This window comes from Trichechus manatus, unplaced genomic scaffold (assembly GCF_000243295.1).
Source record: "Trichechus manatus latirostris isolate Lorelei unplaced genomic scaffold, TriManLat1.0 scaffold00102, whole genome shotgun sequence".
In the NCBI taxonomy this organism is placed as follows: domain Eukaryota; kingdom Metazoa; phylum Chordata; class Mammalia; order Sirenia; family Trichechidae; genus Trichechus; species Trichechus manatus.
Genome location: NW_004444038.1, coordinates 6,808,353 through 6,827,792, shown reverse-complemented (window position 1 = coordinate 6,827,792; position 19,440 = coordinate 6,808,353). Strand labels below are relative to the sequence as shown.

The 19,440-nt window shown below is 42.8% G+C and overlaps 1 protein-coding gene across 1 annotated transcript in view; it reads left to right on the top strand.

The window, feature by feature from the left end:
* COL4A1 (collagen type IV alpha 1 chain) overlaps nt 1–19,440 on the top strand; it is a 96,559-nt gene that overhangs the window by 65,224 nt on the left and 11,895 nt on the right. Inside the window, exons 30-48 of the mRNA XM_012557439.2 lie at nt 1,750–1,900; nt 2,134–2,247; nt 2,972–3,139; nt 3,278–3,367; nt 4,390–4,542; nt 4,735–4,833; nt 4,942–5,031; nt 6,049–6,188; nt 6,857–6,983; nt 7,083–7,163; nt 7,660–7,758; nt 9,100–9,150; nt 11,207–11,392; nt 12,044–12,177; nt 14,574–14,646; nt 15,281–15,352; nt 16,571–16,699; nt 18,120–18,218; nt 19,207–19,419. Of these exons, the coding sequence (XP_012412893.1) occupies nt 1,750–1,900; nt 2,134–2,247; nt 2,972–3,139; nt 3,278–3,367; nt 4,390–4,542; nt 4,735–4,833; nt 4,942–5,031; nt 6,049–6,188; nt 6,857–6,983; nt 7,083–7,163; nt 7,660–7,758; nt 9,100–9,150; nt 11,207–11,392; nt 12,044–12,177; nt 14,574–14,646; nt 15,281–15,352; nt 16,571–16,699; nt 18,120–18,218; nt 19,207–19,419 (2,269 nt within the window). The remainder of the gene's footprint in view (nt 1–1,749; nt 1,901–2,133; nt 2,248–2,971; nt 3,140–3,277; nt 3,368–4,389; nt 4,543–4,734; nt 4,834–4,941; nt 5,032–6,048; nt 6,189–6,856; nt 6,984–7,082; nt 7,164–7,659; nt 7,759–9,099; nt 9,151–11,206; nt 11,393–12,043; nt 12,178–14,573; nt 14,647–15,280; nt 15,353–16,570; nt 16,700–18,119; nt 18,219–19,206; nt 19,420–19,440) is intronic.

Genomic DNA, 19,440 nt, shown 5'->3' with positions numbered 1-19,440 from the left:
GCTGATACTTAAAATTGCACCCGGCAAGTGTAAGTGACCATTGGTTAGATCCTTTCTTGTTCTGATGGTGAGGAAGGGAGAGAAGGCCCTGGAAGGTGTTAACAGGAGAAAGCACGGAGGGGCAGTAGATAAACTTTTCCAATGATAAAACTGGATTGGACCTGTTCCCGTTGAATCAGGAGAAGGCAGGTAAGAGCTGGGGTGGTTGTACAGGTGCACACGGAGGCAGCTGTGCTTCAGTGATTAAACGAAAGCTTCTTTCCCAAGAAATATTTAAAATCATGGTGTCCCTTTACTGCACGGCTGAGACTGCAGAGAAGCCTTCTCAGGTTTGCCTTTATGTAGTAAACCCCCCAGCCTCTGTTTATCATCCTCATTTGATTTAAAAAACACGTTAGCTGTGGTACACATGAGCCACCTTAAACACACGAGGCTCAGGACTTAGTGAACACCGAGTGAATCGGAATTCTACTTCCAGTCGGAACCAAGCATTTGATTTTTGATTTAAAATATTGTGCTTTTTCAAAAATCTCTTGATTCGAGTCCCTTCCATTTTGCACATTTCTCCTCCTGGGACATGTGTAGAGGTTAGCAGTGCCCACTAATGTTTCATTTCAAGTTTAAGTTGTTCATTGATGGCGTATAGGAAAGCAGTTGACTTTTGTATATTATTGTACCCGGCTACCTTGGTATTATTGCTTATTAGTTCCAGGAGTTTTGTTGTTGTTGATTCTTTGGGATCCTCTACACAGACAATCATATCATTTGTGAATAAAGACAGTTTTAGTTCTTCCTTCCCAATCTTTATAACTTTCATTTCCTTTTCTTGTCTAATTACGTTAGCTAGGACTCCCAGTACAACGTTGGATAGAAATGATGCGAGGGGATATCCTTGTCTTATTCCCAGTCTTAGGAGAAAGCATCCAGTTTCTCAGCCTTAAGTATGATGTTAGCTGCAGGTTTTTGTGATGTTCTTTATCAAATTGAGGTACTTCCCCTCTATTCCTGCTTTCCCAGAGTTTTTACAATGAGTGGGTGTTGGATTTTGTCAAATGTTTTTTCCCTACTAATATGTCAGTCATCACTTATAATGGGCATCAGTGGAGCAAATGATCCAGTGTCCACAAATCTGCTTCCAATGGCTGATATCTAGTGTATTAATTGAGTCTATTTTGAATGGGTAGTTGGGCTCTATAAAATACCTCCTTTATTTTTAATAAACAGTATTTGTCCAAGACCCTTGATTCATAAAGTAGTTTTAAATATTTAATTTGATTTGAATGCCCTCATTTGGACAAAAAGTGTGCCCTGCTGCAGTCCTGGGACTTTGCCATCTCTTATGAGGGTATCAGTCAACGGGTTGCAAAGTGCTCTTTGGTGTTTTGTCATTTGGAGTCAGGTCTTCATCACAAACACAGGCAGCAGAGCAGAGGGGAATGAGCAAGGCAGAAAGAGGAGACAGGTGGCTTGGAATCCAGCCTGTGTGACTTCGGATAAGTCATTCAGTCTTGAACTTTGGTGTTACCTTTGTTTTTGTAAAATGAAAATTATAAAAAGTACCTACCTTTTGGGCTTGTGAGATTGAGAGGAAATAGTAGATGTGAGGAAACTTGAGAGTTGAGTAGATATTCTTCTTGTTAAATGTGTTGATTGTTCAGTTAACCATCTTCAGTCATACTTCACTTGGCTTGCAAAAAATATTGACTTTGCCTAGTTAATTTACTTCTCTGTGTTTTGGGAATTTTTAAGGGAGAGCCTGGAGTTGGTCTTCCAGGACTGAAAGGATCGTCAGGTCTTCCTGGCATCCCCGGCACACCTGGGGAAAAGGGGAATATTGGTGAACCTGGCATTCCTGGAGAACATGGTGCCATCGGCCCTCCTGGGCTTCAGGGGATCAGAGGTAACGTCTTACAGATAAATCTAGACTATTCAATGACTGGGTCTGTCAATTATTGTTATCTCCGGAGTACCTGGTAGGTACTCAATAAATGCTTGTTGAATGAATGAATGATGAAAAATCTTAGAAGATGAGTGATTACGGTTCTCTCTTGTGCTTATTGTGTAATGAGTTAGTGTGTTGTGAAGAAACTGGTCCCTAAGTAGTTTTTTCACAATTTTTTTTCCCCTGACTAGGTGACTCAGGACCTCCTGGATTGCAAGGTCCCAGGGGATCTCCGGGAGTTCCAGGAATAGGCCCCCCTGGAGTCATGGGCCCCCCTGGAGGACAGGGACCACCAGGGTCAATAGGTGACATAACATTCTTCTAGAATTATTTCTTTCCTAAATCGCACTCTTGATAGGTTAGAAGATGATGCTGGAGTCTCAGTGAATACGTGGTTATCATAATCTGTGAAATAAAAGGGCAAGAAGTCAATTCTAATTTGTGAAAGTAGTTTTGACTACTGTCTGGTGGTGTGCTTAAACATAGTCATAGGTTTCTTTTTTCCTCCCATTGAGCTTGGCTTACGTGCCAGACAAAGAACATATTTTACTATATGTTAGATTCACTTCATTGTTTAATTCAAAATGATTAGTGTCTCTAGATTATCTTTCCAGAAGAAGGATAAATAAATTGTGGATAAGTTAGACTAGTGGAGACTATGTCCGAAGCTACCTTTGCCTACAATGATAACCATAGAATAAAGATGGTGGTGGTGGGTAGGATAAGAATTGTTGACGAAAAACCGAAATTAGTCCTAGAGGTCTGGGGGGGTTGGTATTTAGAGTGGTAGTTCATAACTACCAATGGCAGAAAGGAGGGGGCTTTTGTAGGATATTTTTTACCCATCAATTGCCTTGGTGACCCAAAACATCAATATTCAAGAAGCTGGAATTCATTTCAACCCATTAGCGTGGGCATTTTCTCACTCTTTCTTGCACAAAGTAATAATTAAAATAAACACAATTAAAAAATGTTGTACAACATTCTTTAAATTCTACTAAAAGTTATTTGCACTTCCCCCAATGTCAGGCCCTCCTGGAGTAAAAGGAGAGAAGGGTTTCCCTGGATTCCCAGGACTGGACATGCCAGGCCCTAAAGGAGATAAAGGGTCTCAAGGACTTCCTGGCTTAACTGGACAAGCGGGGCTCCCTGGCCTTCCTGGACAACAGGGAACTCCTGGACTTCCAGGATTTCCAGGTAAATGAGTCTGTGAACTTCTACTGCCAATTGATTATGAGGGATAATAAGTGTGACTTTGTTCTTTTCATGGCCCTTGATGTTTACCACTAGCATCCACTATGGGGAAATGTTCACCATCTTTCCATTTGGCCACAGGTCCCAAAGGAGAAATGGGCGTCATAGGGACCCCCGGGCAGCCAGGTTCTCCAGGACCAGTGGGTGCTCCAGGATTACCCGGTGAAAAAGGTAAGAGACCTGATAACTTCAAAAGAGGCCCATCTTGTATATGTTATTTCTTGATGTCTCTTGGGGAATTGTTGTAGTTCATTTTTTCATTTGAAGAGGTAGAAGAAAGAAGTGGAGAAGATCCAACAAGTATCTGGAAGGCTCCCTTCTTCCAGTAGGAATTCTTGGTGAACCGTGCTTATGGAATTAAAAGCTGTGCTCTGCCAAGCACATCTGAGAGAGGATGGGTTTTCTTTCTTGGTTGAGATTTTATTTTTTAATCTTTTTGGAGAAATAGTGGAATCTCCAGTAATGCAAGGGCACAGGGATTAAGTCCTTAGAATCAAATTAGCAAACTGGGCATCTTTACAAGTCTTAATTCTTATCTTGTTATTTGAAATTGGTCCAAAATAATTTTTTTTTAAAAAAGGAAATGGACTTTAAATGTGAGTCATAAAAATGTTCATTTGTTTAGTAGAATGTGAAAATTTCCATTCAATTTTTTTTTGTTTGTTTATAGAGTTGAGGGACACTATGAACAGGAGTGGTAAAGATGTTTCAGGAAGGAGAGACAATGTAAATTATCTAAACTAATAAACTAAGTCATATATCAACCAAAACAAACCCATTGCTGTCGAGTTGATTCCGACTCATAACGTCCCTACAGGACAGAGTAGAACTGCCCCATAGGGTTTCCAAGGACTGGCTGGTGGATTCAAACTGCTGACCTGTTGATAAGCAGCCGAGCTCTTAACCACTGCGCCACCAGGGCTCCAAGTCACATAAAGTCACATAAAGTCACATAGATCGAATTGCTAGCAAACAATGAATTTTAGAAAAAAGTGTAATTGTTCATTTACCTTGGGTCAGATTCTTCTGTGTAGCTTAGAAGCTAACTATTTAATGCTGTTTTTGGACAGGTTATCAGTTGTTTATAACTTCTGAATCAGTCCCTTCTCCTAGCCACAGAGAACACCGTACTTTCTAACTACCTGGAAAACACTTGGCCGCATCTCACTGGGTGCTTTCTTTTCCATCTCCAGGGGATCATGGCTTCCCAGGCTCCTCGGGACCCAGGGGAGACCCTGGGTACAAAGGTGATAAAGGGGATGTCGGTCTCCCTGGAAAACCTGGGTTAATGGATAAAGTGGACATGGGCAGCATGAAAGGGCAGAAAGGAGACCAAGGAGAAAAAGGTAACGTTCTTCAAATCTGATTATAGAAAACGTGCAACTTAGAGGAAAACTTTTAATAATGAAGATAGAACATATGTGCTTAACCAGAACAATTCTAATCTCCATAAATACTAGAAAACCAATTGGGGATTTTGTAACAATTTGTCTTTTAAGCAGATATGGGTCATCTTTTTTTTTTTCTATGATGTGTAGGACATATTGGACCATCTGGTGACAAAGGATCCAGAGGAGACCCGGGAACTCCGGGAGTGCCTGGAAAGGACGGACAGGCAGGGCATCCTGGGCAACCAGGTACAGCGTGGAACCCAAGCTGGCCAACGTGGCAAGCTCGTGCTAGGGAATATGTTACCCAGAACTTTTTCGAAACATTAATCCCTTGGATTTTTCTCATTATTTTAGGACCTAAAGGTGATCCAGGTATAAGTGGAATGCCAGGTGCTCCGGGACTTCCTGGACCAAAAGGATCAGTTGGTGGAATGGGCTTGCCAGGTGAGGTGCTGCTAGGACGAGTCTGCAGAATGAGATCTGACTGCACCAAGGAGAACATAATCCAGGCAGATGTCTTTTATGTTAATTCACATACTCAATTCCATACAGTCTCCTGCCTGGTGAAGGACGGTGTCTTGCTGACATTGTGACCCTTGTAAAGAAGTCACAGTTTATTAAAGCAAGACATAGGCTGTCCATAGCCACCTTTGGTTTATCTCCAAGTGACCCGACCACTTGACCGTTATCTCCACAGATGATGTTTAGTTCTCCATTTAATTTTGTCCGAACAAGAAATTTACACTTGTAAAGCCCTTTACCTTTAGTCCTGAAGAATTCTCTAGTCTCCTCTGTCCCAGCCCTGAGCTGGCCTTACTTCTTGGCCATGAGCATTTGCTGCTGTGATAGGAAAACAGAAAAAGAAGGAACTTGAGACAGGATAGTGAGTTTAGACTGCCCTAGATTGGTCTGGACAGTGATGCTTCTCAGGACTCATGTAGACAAGGGAAAAATCAAGGTAGAAACCTATTTCCTCCTCAGTCTTTAGATGCTATTATTACTTCGTTGGAATTACAAACATCTAGGTTGCTGCTTACATCTGTTTATAAGTAAGTTTGGCTACTAACATTCATTACAAAATCAAGTATACATTTACTCTCTGTGACTTGCCACACGGATCCATCCCTCTGATTCATTTGGCTCATGAGACTTGGTTATGTAATAAAGAACGTAAAAGCCATTTTTTTAATCCTGTTGAAAAAATAAATATTCTAAGCAGTTAATGTATTTCTTGTCTCTTTATAAAATGATGGTCTTTAAGAGACAGGAGAAATGTCTCCTAGTTTGTCTCCGATGTGATGTGGGTGACTGATACCCACCTGGACGATATACGGATTGATAAATGTGGGAATACGTGTTCTCTCTGAACCTCATCCTTGGCTGGCTGTCAAGAACTTTTTTTATCTTTAATATTAGCAGCAGATAATAACAAATGAAAGTTTCAATTGTTTGGGTTTTTAGGAACACCTGGAGAAAAAGGGGTGCCCGGAATCCCAGGCTCCCAGGGAACCCCTGGCTTGCCTGGAGAAAAAGGCACGAAAGGAGAGAAAGGGCAGGCAGGTCAACCTGGCATCGGTATCCCGGGCCGACCCGGCGAGAAGGTAACTGTCGTCTTGCATAGAAATGTTCCAGCCCATCTGTCTAAATGAAAATAATTCTCAAGGGGTTTTTAGTAGTATCTCAACACATTAAATGAATCATAACATAGCAATGTTTCCCCAATTGATAGCTGCCTTTTCTCACCCTTCGACTCACATCTCCCCTCCCAAAAGGAAGCATTTAGAAACGTGTTGAGAGACCGGAGTAGCAGGTATCACTGGAAGACAAAGAACGAGCCAACCAAACCTACTGCTATTGAGTCAATTCTGACTCAGAACCACCCGATAGGGTTTCTAAGGCTGTAATCTTTACAGAAGCAGACTGACACATCTTCCTCCCTCGGAGCCACTGGTGGGTTAGAACCACAGACCTTTTGGTTTGCAGCCGACCGCTTCAACCACTGTGCCACCAGAGCTTCTTATAAAGAAGGAAAGGGAGGATGAAAAGATAAATGACAAGTAGAACTAAGACAACTGGCTATTTTGCTCTTGGTTTCTAGTTTGATATCTCTTTTTAGAAGTGGGCTTTGACTTTTCAGTTAAAAAACAGGGAATGGAATTCTACAATACAATATGTGTGCCACCAAAAGTTAGGTTATATCCAGAAAGTGCCTACAGACACATGTCCAGGGACAAATATAAAATTAATCTGCCCAATTCTTTGCTTCCAGGGAGATCAAGGGCTGGCAGGTTTCCCAGGAGGCCCTGGTGAGAAGGGAGAGAAGGGCAGCACTGGCATTCCAGGCATGCCTGGGACCCCGGGCCCTAAAGGCGTACCGGGGCACGTAGGCTATCCAGGTGAGTGAGCTGCTGCCTCCTCCTGAACGTGGGGCTCAACGAAGACAAAGAAACCTCGCAAGCTTACGAGCATTCTGCTGCTTCTGTTTTTTCCTTTAGGAAGCCCGGGCTTGCCTGGAGAAAAAGGTGACAAAGGACTGCCAGGCTTGGACGGGATCCGTGGAGTCAAAGGAGAAGCAGGTAGAGGTCCCTCTTTAAAGCACAGACCGTAGGCAAGGTGGAGATGAGGACAGGGAGCCTGAAGCCTCCAGGAGTTTCTGTCAGAGATGACAGGTCACGGGCCCTGGAAGGTCACTGCAGGATGAGACTAGAGGCCTCCTAGTCCCGCCTTCCATTTGGCAGACGAACAGGCTGAGTCTAGGCGGCTTGCACGGTCTTTCTGCGGTCTCACCGCCAGTCAGGAACTGGAACGGAAGTCTCCTAACTTTTTCATAGCTGCTCCCCGCTAGCTCAAGGAACAGTTTTGTGTATGTTTGGCACGGGCGTTGTATGTATTTTCTCTCCCCTCACACCAGCTTTTGTGGGTCCACAAGTAGTGTTGCTACCATGATGGAGGTCCTCTCTGAAGAGACGTCAGCACAGACCTGAGGGAAGCCAGGCGTGGTCATGATTTTACCCGGAGACCAGGGTGCTATGAAAGGGTCGGTGAGTGACTGAGATGTGCTTTCTCTTTGAGGTCTTCCTGGGAAGCCCGGCCCCACGGGTCCTGCCGGCCAGAAAGGGGAGCCCGGGAGTGATGGAATCCCAGGGTCGGCGGGAGAGAAGGGCGAACCAGGTATGTCTCGGCTCCCCATTTCCTTTCAGAATGCAGCTCTCACTTGGATAAACATGATACACCCCCGGTGATTTACATACAATGTGACTGATCACAGCTTCGTACAAAGGCTTACATATACCGGCCTTCCATACTTTAAACACGGATGTGAACATATGGGGAGGGATTGGATGAAGAAGTGAGAAAACGGGCGTGCGCATCGTTTCCACAGATGCTTACGGGCACCTACCTTGAAACGCTGAGCTCTCTCAGTGGGGAGTGAATGAGACACTCGTGAACACTTGCTGGGTGGGAGCACTGTGATTGTAGGGGAAGAATTCTCCACTCATTTCCCTCAGAGTTGCTGTAACAAAGAAAACAAGCCACGCTCTTCTCTGCCTGGTTGTGCTGGGAACATTTGTTAGCCCCCGAGTCTGCACCTGCCGCTGACGGAGGGCTGCGAGCTCTGACGATGACAATCACATACGTAGTAATACTCTTAGATAATGCAAGAGAGTGATAAACACAACAATTGAGACAGAAGTTACCCCTGAATCCGGGGAGAGGAAGAGAGGGTAATATCACTGAGGGAGAGCACTTGGGGAGTTTCATTATTAGTGGTCTTCTTTCTTAGGCCCATTTTTAACTCTCTACACCTCGTATTTATGTTATAGACATTCCTTCGCCTGTAAAAAGAATTCATAGGAGAAAAGTACCTCCACACCTCTCTTGCCCCCATTTTAATCTTCCGTCAAACCGTTTAAACAAAACAAAAACCTGTTGCCTTCAAGTTGACTCCGATTTATAGTGACCCGATAGGACAGAGTAGAACTGCCCCATGGGGTTTCCAAAGAGTGGCTGGTGGATTTGAACTGTTGACCTTTTGGTTAGCAGCCGAGCACTTAACCACTGCACCATGAGGGCTCCGGCTCAAGCCCTTTACTCACATTTAAAAACTGAGGTTTCTGCCATCCCAAATTCTATCTGGCTTCTCCTCCCTCCTCTGAGGATAACAATTAGTTGGTTAGTTGTCTGCAAAAAGCCTTTTTGTTAGTCTGTAGACAGTGGTAGGAGGTAAGTACTGATTTGTATAGATCGCTTCTACTAAATGCCATAATGGTTCGGAGCTGAAAGGTACTTAGGAAAAGTGCTGAATTCTAAATATCCAGTCAAGGGTATTTCATAGCAACTGTAGGAATATAATTTTACTCCCAAAGTGCAGCGAACTCATCTCTGCATATTCTATAAATAGCACGTGGTATTGACAGAGAAATTTAACATTCTTTTCTGCTGTATCTGCAGATTGATTGTTTAAGTAAAGAGAAACCTTCCTTCTAATCTTTTTTTGATCTTGTCTTTTAGGTCTACCAGGAAGAGGGTTCCCAGGGTTCCCAGGGACCAAAGGAGAAAAAGGTAACGTTTGCTAAATGTGTTCTTTATTTTCGACCAGTCATTGCTGCAAAGCATACCAGCAGAACAGAGGCAGGACCCAGCCCGCCTGTTTCCGTTAACGAAGCAGCAACCAGACATGAATTTTAGGTGCTGGTTCCAGAGGGCAATGTCCTTCAAGCCATGCGCGGCTAAACAATCTCATTTATGGATTGCAATGGTGTGTGGTGTATTCATTATCAGCAATTCTTTTAGTTGGACTAATTTTATAAAGTGCAATGCAGAGGGAAACCACTGTCATTTTTGTGCTTAGCAAGTAACCAGAATATCAAAATTGTTACCTTAGAAAACAAGTCATACTTACGTGAAGGTGAGGCAGGTTCTAATATACGCCACTCACTTAAAAGCATCTAACAGCCACAATGGGCTAAATACCAAGCATAGTGGAGAATTGTGAAGAAACTTGAAGATTCACTATCTTTTCTCAGAGAGCTGAGCATTATATGACGGAGAACAGGAAGACACAAGTAGATAGAAGAGACAGAAGCCACAAAATATTAAAAGAGAAGCCTCAGGAGCCCCAGCTGCAGTCACGCATTCTGTGTTGCTGGGCAGGTGGACGGAGGGTCACTGGACTCCCTGAGGATAGTAGTCAGGTCCCGAGGATTCAGAAAAGACCCAGCAGGTCTGGGATGTCAGCTCAGAAGGAGGATGCCTATGGAAGTTCTGCTTCATCAAAGTCCCAGAGGTCCTCCAAGAACAGCCCAAAGCGGCTTACTTGGCAGGTGTTTGCTCCACCTCTGGGCATGGTGGAATGGTTCAGGATGAGCCCTTGGGAGACGGCCACTTCCCCATTTTGCCCACTTCCCCATTTTGCCCTAACTCACAGCCCTCCTAAAACTTGAACAGGGCATCTTTGAGAAAGCCGCTTCCAAGGTGCTCTTACAGGTGGTCAGAGCAGGGAAGATGGGAGCAGCTTCCTGTTGCCCACCGTGCTGAGTCTTTTCCTCACGTAACTGCGCAGCCTTGGGAAGTTGAACGGACGCGTTCTGCTGCCCCGTAATAGAGCGCTGCATGGTGTGTTGTGTTTTCAGTTCGTTGCCTTGTGGAATCGCAGGGGGAGGACCACGAGGAGGGACTATGTGGAAGTTTTAAGTGATGACCCTGTTTCCTTCTCTTTTAAACTTTTCCTAATAACTCTGAAATAAGCTTGGCGTTTTGGTGTTTTTGTTGGCAAGTTTAGGGTTATGTGTTTAAAACTAAACCTGGAGTTTTATTTTTCTATGAGCTCTTTTGCCTCTTTAAAAAAAAGCTTTATTTAGGTATAACTGATATAAAATAAACTGTGCCTATTTAAAGTGGACAGTTTGATAAACTTGGACATACATGTATAGCCATAAACCCATCGCCACATTCAAGATAGGGAGCATATCCATTACCCCCAAATTGGCCTAGGGCCCCTTTGGAATCCCCTCCTCCTGCCCCTTCCCCAAGCAACATTGATCTGCTCCATCACTCTGGATGAGCCTGCAATTTCTAGAATTTTATGTCAACAGAATCATAGAGCATGCACTCTTTTTAGTCTGACTTCTTCCATCCGGCATAATGAGTTTGAGATTCATCCATGTTGTTGCTTATATTAATTGTGCACTCCTTTTTATACTGATTAGTGTTCCGTGGATATAATGGATGTAACACAGTTTGTTTATTCACTTACCTGTTGATGGAACAAGCTCTTAATTTTAGTAATGCAATTGCGTGCAGAATTATCTAAGCACATATGTCAACGCCTTTGCTAGAAGCCTTCTTTGAAAAAGCAGAAAGGATTATAGCCAGGTTCTTAGTAGTCTGAGTTTACACTTCTGCAGTCCAGGGCATGGTAGGAGTCTAGTGTGTTATTTAGTAAAAAGGAAAGAAAAGAGCGCTAAGTTCTATCTGTCCCCCTGGCGCACTCAGGGAGCCCAGCTCTGAGGGGCAGTGAGGATGAGAACATCTCACACTGACTCCTAGAGACTGTACTGTGGTCTTCTGTTCTTCCACTAAACCTCACCATGGATCTCAAACTGTTTTTATTGTTTAGGTTCAAAGGGTGATGTGGGTTTCCCAGGATTGGCTGGGAGCCCAGGAATTCCTGGACCCAAAGGAGAGCAAGGATTCATGGGTCCTCCTGGGCCACAAGGACAACCAGGTTTACCTGGCGCTCCAGGTCAACCTGTGGAGGGACCTAAGGGAGACCGAGGACCTCAGGGACAACCTGGCCTGCCAGGTAAGGGCATTCAACCAGGTGTCACATGTGTGAGAGCTGGGGACAGAAACCAAATTCACAAAATTAACACATGTAAGAGAAATCTAAATATTTAATTTTTGAAATGAGCTTTTTATTATTTAGAAGTTAGTAACGTTTATATTTCTGAAGTTATTACAGCTTCAGACTGCTTACGACTTTTGGGATACCTTGTATTTTGGCCTCCATTGGGTCAATGTTTTCCTTGTATCCATTCTGTCAAGGAATTTAGTGTATGCGATGAGTAATTAAGAAGATGGGAGAAAGGAAATGGTTGAAAAAGACTGACATGCATATACCATTTGCTGTGTTTGTCGTAACACGGCATTCTGGAAAACCTTTCCGCTCTTGACCAGGGTTGTTGCAATGGCAGCAAGTTCCCCTGCGTACCAGTAACCAAAAGAACATTTTGGAAACGGAGATTGTAGTTTTTACGTTCACATTCTGTCTTGCCTCTACACACAGTCTTCCTTCTAGACCCTCTCTTGATTCCTTAGGGGCTCACACTGCTTGATAGGATGCTGTTACGTACAGGTAGTGGCAGCTGGGTGGCAATACAACACCCTACCCGTGACACTTGTACATAATGTTGCCTTCCAACCTCAAATGTTTGGATTTTGTCTCTCCCACTAGGGCATCCGGGACCCATGGGGCCTCCAGGACTTCCAGGGCTTGATGGACTAAAAGGTGAAAAAGGAAATCCAGGCTGGCCAGGGGCTCCTGGTGTTTCAGGACCCAAGGGAGATCCAGGATTCCAAGGAATGCCTGTGAGTTACTGATTTGTAGGCTTCTTATTTTGAAAAGGAGCTTTCTCTGATCACAAAATTGTCCATATATGTCTGCATGAGTGTGTAGACATGCATGCATACTGCACTCCCAAATCATCTCTAAATCTGTTCCTTCTCTCTTGCCAGCAACCAGCTATCTTCATTAGCATCAGAAAATGTAACTATGATAAAATTTTTTACAATCTGGCTTTACAAGGACTATTAAAAAGAAACATCATAAAACTGGAGATTATAGTTCAATGCCCGAGTTTAAAAATCTATTTATAAACTGAATGGGAAAAGCAAGCCAGTGGATAATTATTAGGGTGGTTTTGTAAGGAGCAATCCTGTAAAACTAGCCCAGTCATCTCTTATGATCGGCAACAGGGCTGGAATATTGGAAATGAACAGTTGACATCATCAAAGGCAATGTCAACAAGCCTGCAAAAGAGCAGGTTTTAGGGTGTAATAAATAGCTGGTAGTAGGTTTTTTGTTTGTTTTTGTTATGTTGTCATTTTTGTTTTTAATTAACTTTGGTTCCCTTCGTTTCCCAAATTACAGCCACTCAAAGGTAAAGGGGCGCTCTGGCTCTCTGGGTTGGTTCTCAGCTTGACCACATCCTTGGCGAAATGGGTTGTGTTTGTGTGCATCATTGAAGTTGCACAGATGCATTAGCAGAGGTTCATTCTCTCTCTCCCACACACACATAAGCACACATAAGCGAAGAGAAAGTGTGTTGGGTAGATTGAAAACAGGAGGAAGTTTAGACAGACAAATGTGCAGTAATGTAGAAGCAAGTGGAATGTTTTTATGAGTAATGTGGGTTATTTCCTGTAGTTTATCAATAACAAAGACATATTCCAGAGTCATCAGGCCAGATACTTTCTCAAGGCCAGATACTAGATGACTAAGTTTAGCTTACTAAACACTAAAAAATAAGTGGCGCTGTTTACTTATGAATCATATGTTGTTTACATATGACATGCTTGTGAATAATCATGCAAAATAGGCTATTTGGTCTGTTGTTGTTGTTGTTAGGTACCATCAAGTTGGTTCTGACTCATAGCAACCCTGTGTACAACAGAACGAAACACTGCCCCGTCCTGTGCCATCCTCACAGTCATTGTTATGCTTGAGCCCATTGTTGCAGCCCCTGTGTCAATCCATCTCATGGAAGGTCTTCCTCTTTTTCACTGACCCTCTACTTTACCAAGCGTGATGTCCTTCTCCAGGGGCTGGGCCCTCCTGATAACATGTCCAACGTATGTAGGACGAAGTCTCGCCATCCTCACTTTCTAGTGAGCGTTCTGGCTGTACTTCTTCCAAGACAGATTTGTTCATTCTTCTGGCAGTCCATGGTATATTCAGTATTCTTCGCCAACACCATAATACAAAAGCCATCATATTTTTCGGTCTTCATTATTCATTGTCCAGCTTTTGCATGTGTATGAGGCAACTGAAAAACACCATGGCTTGAGTCAGGCACACCTTAGTCTTCGAAGTGACATCTTTGCTTTTTAACACTTTAAAGAGGTCTTTTTGCAGCAGATTTGCCCAGTGCAGTAGGTTGTTTGATTTCTTGACTGCTGCTTCCATGGGTGTTGATTGTGGGAACAGCAATAATAATTTTTGACCCATTCCCTTTATTATGTAATTCTCCATAATACATTGCATATATATCATGAAAATGCCATGTATGTGAATATCTTTGGGCCCATTATTACTGTGTTGCAGTTATTTTGGTTATGGCACTTTTTAAAATAAGACAAATCAAAGAAAAACATCTACGTAGGAAACAGTATGATTTTTTATGTATTATCCATGACTAGACAAAGGAACAGCTATGTAGAAATAGCAAGAACGATTTAAACTATGTGGATCTTGCTATATTATACAAGGAAATGTCTTCTACTGTGTTTTTTATCTTTACATATTTAAAAATCACTTTTCATGTAAGATCTGAAAAGAATTTTAAAGAAAAATCATTATGTTTGAGCATGTGAGGGAATGTTTTCAAAATTAGTTTACTGTGACTTCACTTTCTGTCACAGACTGATGCGTTTCCATAACAAATGTTTACTGACTTCCAACTCTGTTCAAGTCATTGGGGATGTAAAATGTGCTGTCTCCTCCCAAGGAACTTACGATGTAGATGGGCAAATAGAGGCAACACAAGGGAAGGAAGCAAACCATTTCAGCTTCCAGTGTTCCCAATTTAGGCACACACAGGGATTAGTCTTTCTTGCCATCATTCAAGAAACACCAAGCGCCATTTGCTTACAATTCTGCTGAGTGTCGAAGCACTTTCTCAGCTTCCTGAGCCCAACCGGTTATTTAAGAGACTTCCCGTATGTCTCCAGAGCAATTCCCAACTGACATTTCTCGTTTTGTCTAGGGTATCGGTGGCTCTCCAGGAATCACAGGTTCCAAGGGTGATGTGGGGCCTCCAGGTGTTCCAGGATTTCAGGGTAAGACTTAAGCAAAGGAGACGCTGTTTGAATGGACATGTACTTATCCCCAGAGCTTCCTGTCCAAGGGTACTTTAATACTGACACCCCCAGCACTGTGGGAGCATGACATATTGTTCTTTTCAAATTAAAAATGCCATTTCTGTGTGGCAACCCACCTTTTATAATCCTATGAATGGCTGTATAAAGACATTCTGGTTTTCTCTTTAAGAGTCAAGAGCTACCACACTTGGATTTCAATAAGAAATCATGGATTTGGGTCATTAGTTAATTTATTAAACAACTTTTACCAAGTGCCTCTCAGCTTCCAGGCACTGATTTTTATTGCTGAATCATATACATATGAAAGATAAATAAAATGAAGTCCTAGCCTCGAGGGTTCTTATGGTTTATTTGGGGAGGCATGCATACCCGATTGTGAACAAAAGCAGAGTCATACGCCCCTCCACCGGTAACGACCATTTGACAGTTTCATTATATGCTTGCAAAAATAAGACTTCATAAACAAGAGTTTTACTTCACGTTTCACACAGCTACCTAGAAATGCTCTTTTCTTCCACAGTGTGTTCACTGTACATGTGTGTTTGTGTAATTTGTAATTCTACGTAAAAACAATTTTGTTCTCTTTTTCTAGGTCAGAAAGGTCTCCCTGGCATCCAGGGAGTTAAAGGAGACCAAGGAGATCAAGGTTTTCCGGGATCTAAAGGTAGGAGGCTTTGCTCTGTGGATGGATACCACACTGGGAAATGCAAAACGCAGATGAACACAGAGGATTAGGATGTTTGATTTGACGTATCTGAAATGACTTGAAGATCATTAGAAAATTAAAAAAAAATTCTTTGGTGCTGTGTCAGGGTTGTTGTATTTGGCTAATCTATCTGACTTTTTTTTTTTTCTTTTTTTTGTCAGTGACTTGTCCTAAAAGTCCTTGATTGAGATAAATCCAGGGAGAGGGTATTGGCTAGAATATCAGCTGGCAGAGTGAAGATTCAAAAAAAAAAAAAAGAAAGACAGCTGTAAAGTTAGACTGAACTCAACCACTTGAAGTCATAACAGGGAAAGAGTGAACCCTGCGTGTAGACAGAATAAAGCCTGGTTGCATGTTGGGCATTCTTCATAGGAAAGGGTCTTGGTTGACTCTTCCACCACTAGGAGCCAACAGCATAAACTGGCTCCAAAAAAGGCTAAATCATCTTGGAAGGAAATAGTTTTAGTATTTGCCCAGATTTACCGGTTTCAAGGGCTGTGTCAATTTTCAAAACCATGTTTTAAGAGAGAGAATGACAAATCGGAATGTACCCAGAAGTGGAATGTTAAGAAAGCAAAGGAACAGAGGAGAAGAGGAGATGTGTGTGGAGGGAGTGAGAGAACTGAGGGTGTCTGGCCAAAGAAGGCGAGACTGAGGCAGACCTCACGAGCCTCTGAAAACTCTATTATTTTTTATAAACATTTCAAGAGATATCATACAGAAGGATTACATATACTCATCATTAAAAAATTAAGACCATTGGTTATAATATTTAATAGGGTCAATTTCAGACAAATTTAAGAAAAAAACTTTCCGACTGCAAATATTGTAACTATCCAAAGAAGACATGGGTTGCCCCAAAAAGGAGTGAGCTTCACATCACTGGGGGTGTTCAAGTGAAGGCCGATGATAGTCTGTGAGGGACTCCAGAACTGAGTGGAAAGTTTACAAGGTCTTTTCCAGCACTAAAAGTTCAGGATTTAGGTTAAATAATAAAGACATGCAGATTAAATATGTGTTTGGCGAGGATCTGATTTCTTGTGTTTTTGATAACAATTTTACTTTGGAGAAAATCATTCCATTTGCACTGTTTCATATTGGACTCTCATCTTGAAGCAATTTCTGTCCTAACATGTTTACAGTGGAATTGATAAGTTGCATCCCTGATTCCCACAGGTCTTCCAGGCCCCCCTGGCCCCCCAGGTCCTTACCATGTCATCAAAGGAGAGCCAGGGCTCCCCGGCCCTCAGGGACCAGCAGGTCTAAAGGGACTTCAGGGGCTTCCAGGCCCTAAAGGACAGCAAGGTAGGAATATAGGGCTGTGCAGGGTGATGTGTGAAGTGGTTGGGGGGAAGTGAGTGGGGTTCCCCTTGACCCCTGTGTGTAAAATCAAAGGTTCTGGGTGGTGTAATATTTGAATATTACTTTCTTAACTACCTTAAATTTACATCAAAACCAAATGAATTTCTTCAAGGGACCTAAAAAAGCCAAAACAAAATATAGGAAAAGCTGAGGCACATCTAGCTCTACATATCCATGTGCAGTTAGAAAAGTCTGGGCCAAAGGATCCAGATCATCTTTCCCAGCTAGCAGATACTGGGTGGCAGGAAGCTGCAGTCTAGAACTGTAAATATCAGTGCTCTTCTGGAGCGGTCCAGAAGCTTCCGTGACAGGCAGAGATTTGTGCTAGTCCCTGGTGTTCTCAGACACCCTAACCTGGAGCCTTTATGCTCATTTGAACTAAACACTTACCCTTCCAAGAACTATTGGTAAGGAAGGAGCCGTGGTAGTGCAATGGTTTTGTGCTCCATGAAAGGTTGGTGGTTCAAACCTCAGCCTCTCTGAGGGAGAAAAGACCTGGTGATCTGCTCTTTTAAAAATTTCAGCCTAGGCAAGGTGGACCAGGGGAGAGTGTTGACACATCTTGGGGTTGGCAACCAGTGTCACAAAACAATATGTGTATTCATGTTTAATGTGAAACTCATTTGCTCTGGAAACCTTCATCTGAAGTACAATAAAAAAATGAAACAAATGGGAACTTCAGAACTGAAAATAAAAATGCAACAACTGAAATGAAAAAAAAAAAAAAAAAAGATTTCAGCCTAGGAAACCCCTATGGGGCAGTTCTGCTCTGTCTGGTAGGGTCGCTGTGAGTCAGAATTGACTCGACCGCATGCAGCAACAACGACAATTGGTAAGAGGTGGGCGGAGAATAAAGGAGAGTGAGAACATTGATGGTTGACAGGTAGCATCCATGAAAACTTCAGTTTAAAGCTACCTGAGAATAAACCATGCCCATGAAAACAGAAAGCTATCTATGTCAATGTATTTTTATGTCTAAAAATGATTTAAGATGGTGGAATATGGCCAAGGGGGAAACTCTTGAGAAACCTAAAATGTGCTAAATGTCGCCCCCGTCCATAGCCTGCCTTTTCCGAAACAACATGCTAAGCCATACCAATAATAACACCAAGAAACCTGGGAGAACTCAGAATTTAGATGGTCAAGTACACACCCAGGTGAATGTTAACTTGACAGCTGCCTCTGTGATGTGTGTGTAGGCTTGGCAGGGAGCAATTCATGGCAGTCCAGGAAAACGTTCTCATCTGCACTGAAGGACCTTATGTTTGCTTCCCCAGAAGATGAAGTCATTTCGAAAGGCAAGAAAACGATGCATTCTGCTGCTCTCCAGGACTCATCATGAGCTCTTTTTCCTTTGGTTTAGGTGTGACAGGACTGGTGGGTTTGCCTGGACCTCCAGGTATTCCAGGGTTTGATGGTGCCCCTGGCCAGAAAGGAGAACCGGGGCCTTTTGGGCCTCCAGGTAGGTGGTGTGTCCTTCCAACCTAATTACACTTTCTCTTTTAGTTAGAAGCCATAGGACCGAGCATGTGAACAGCTATAAAATGAAGCTGAAAACATGACTTGAAAGATTTCCAAAGAAGTCTGCTTTTGAGAAGAAAGAGGGTCATATCTGAGCTAAAGGGTTGTCATATTTTTCTGAGTCAAGAGACCAATGCTGATCAAAGCCTACATTTTTCAGATGTTGTTGAAAGAAGGCCGATTGTGACGGCCTTGTGCGGTTGGTTTCCTTTGAGGCAAGCAGGCTGCAGCTACAGAAATTCTATTTCAGTCACACACAAGGGAAAGTGGAACTGAAAAATAATCATTCCAGAGTTGAGAAGGTCGCTCTAACTGGGTAAACTGGATCTGCCTTCCTTAGAAAGCAGGACTTCAATATCCCATAATGACTCTAATGCTAAAGGGGAAGTTATAAAATCATCCTGAATTTGACCCAGGAAACAGGGGCATCAACTAATTGAACAAAGACCACAGCCCAGCAGACCAATCACCCGGAACTTCCTTACTCTTCTGCTTCCATATACAGGCTTCTTAGCTGCTGATGGAGGGGATACCACCTTAAAATGTAACTCTATGATAATCCTCCATTAGAGGAACCTCACCATTCCATATGAGTGAATGGACAGAGTCGGGGTAGAAACTGATGGGTTTATTCATTGAAAACAAAATTTATTGAGTATCTGTTATACACCAAGCACTGTGCTTGTAAAAATACCTTGAGATGGTATGTAAAAAGGAACAGATAAAGTATCATGAAGGAGATGGCTTATTGAATTATTAATTAGTCTTGTCTTTGACTGAGTTTTTTTTTCTCCTTTGTGGTAATGTGAAAAGGTAGGATACTTTGTAGAAACACAAAATATTAAAAAACTTTTTGAGACAAAGGTTTTGGAGCCTCTTGGGGGAATCTGTTTATAGCTAGGGAAACCAATTTGTCTTCTGTGTTACAGGTCCAAGAGGGTTTCCTGGTCCACCAGGTGCTGATGGGCCGCCAGGATCCATGGGCCCCCCAGGCACCCCATCTGTTGATCACGGCTTCCTTGTGACCAGGCACAGTCAAACAATAGATGACCCGCAATGTCCTCCTGGGACCAAAATTCTTTACCATGGGTACTCTTTGCTCTATGTGCAAGGGAATGAACGGGCCCATGGCCAAGACTTGGGTGAGTCTTCTGCGGTTTCGT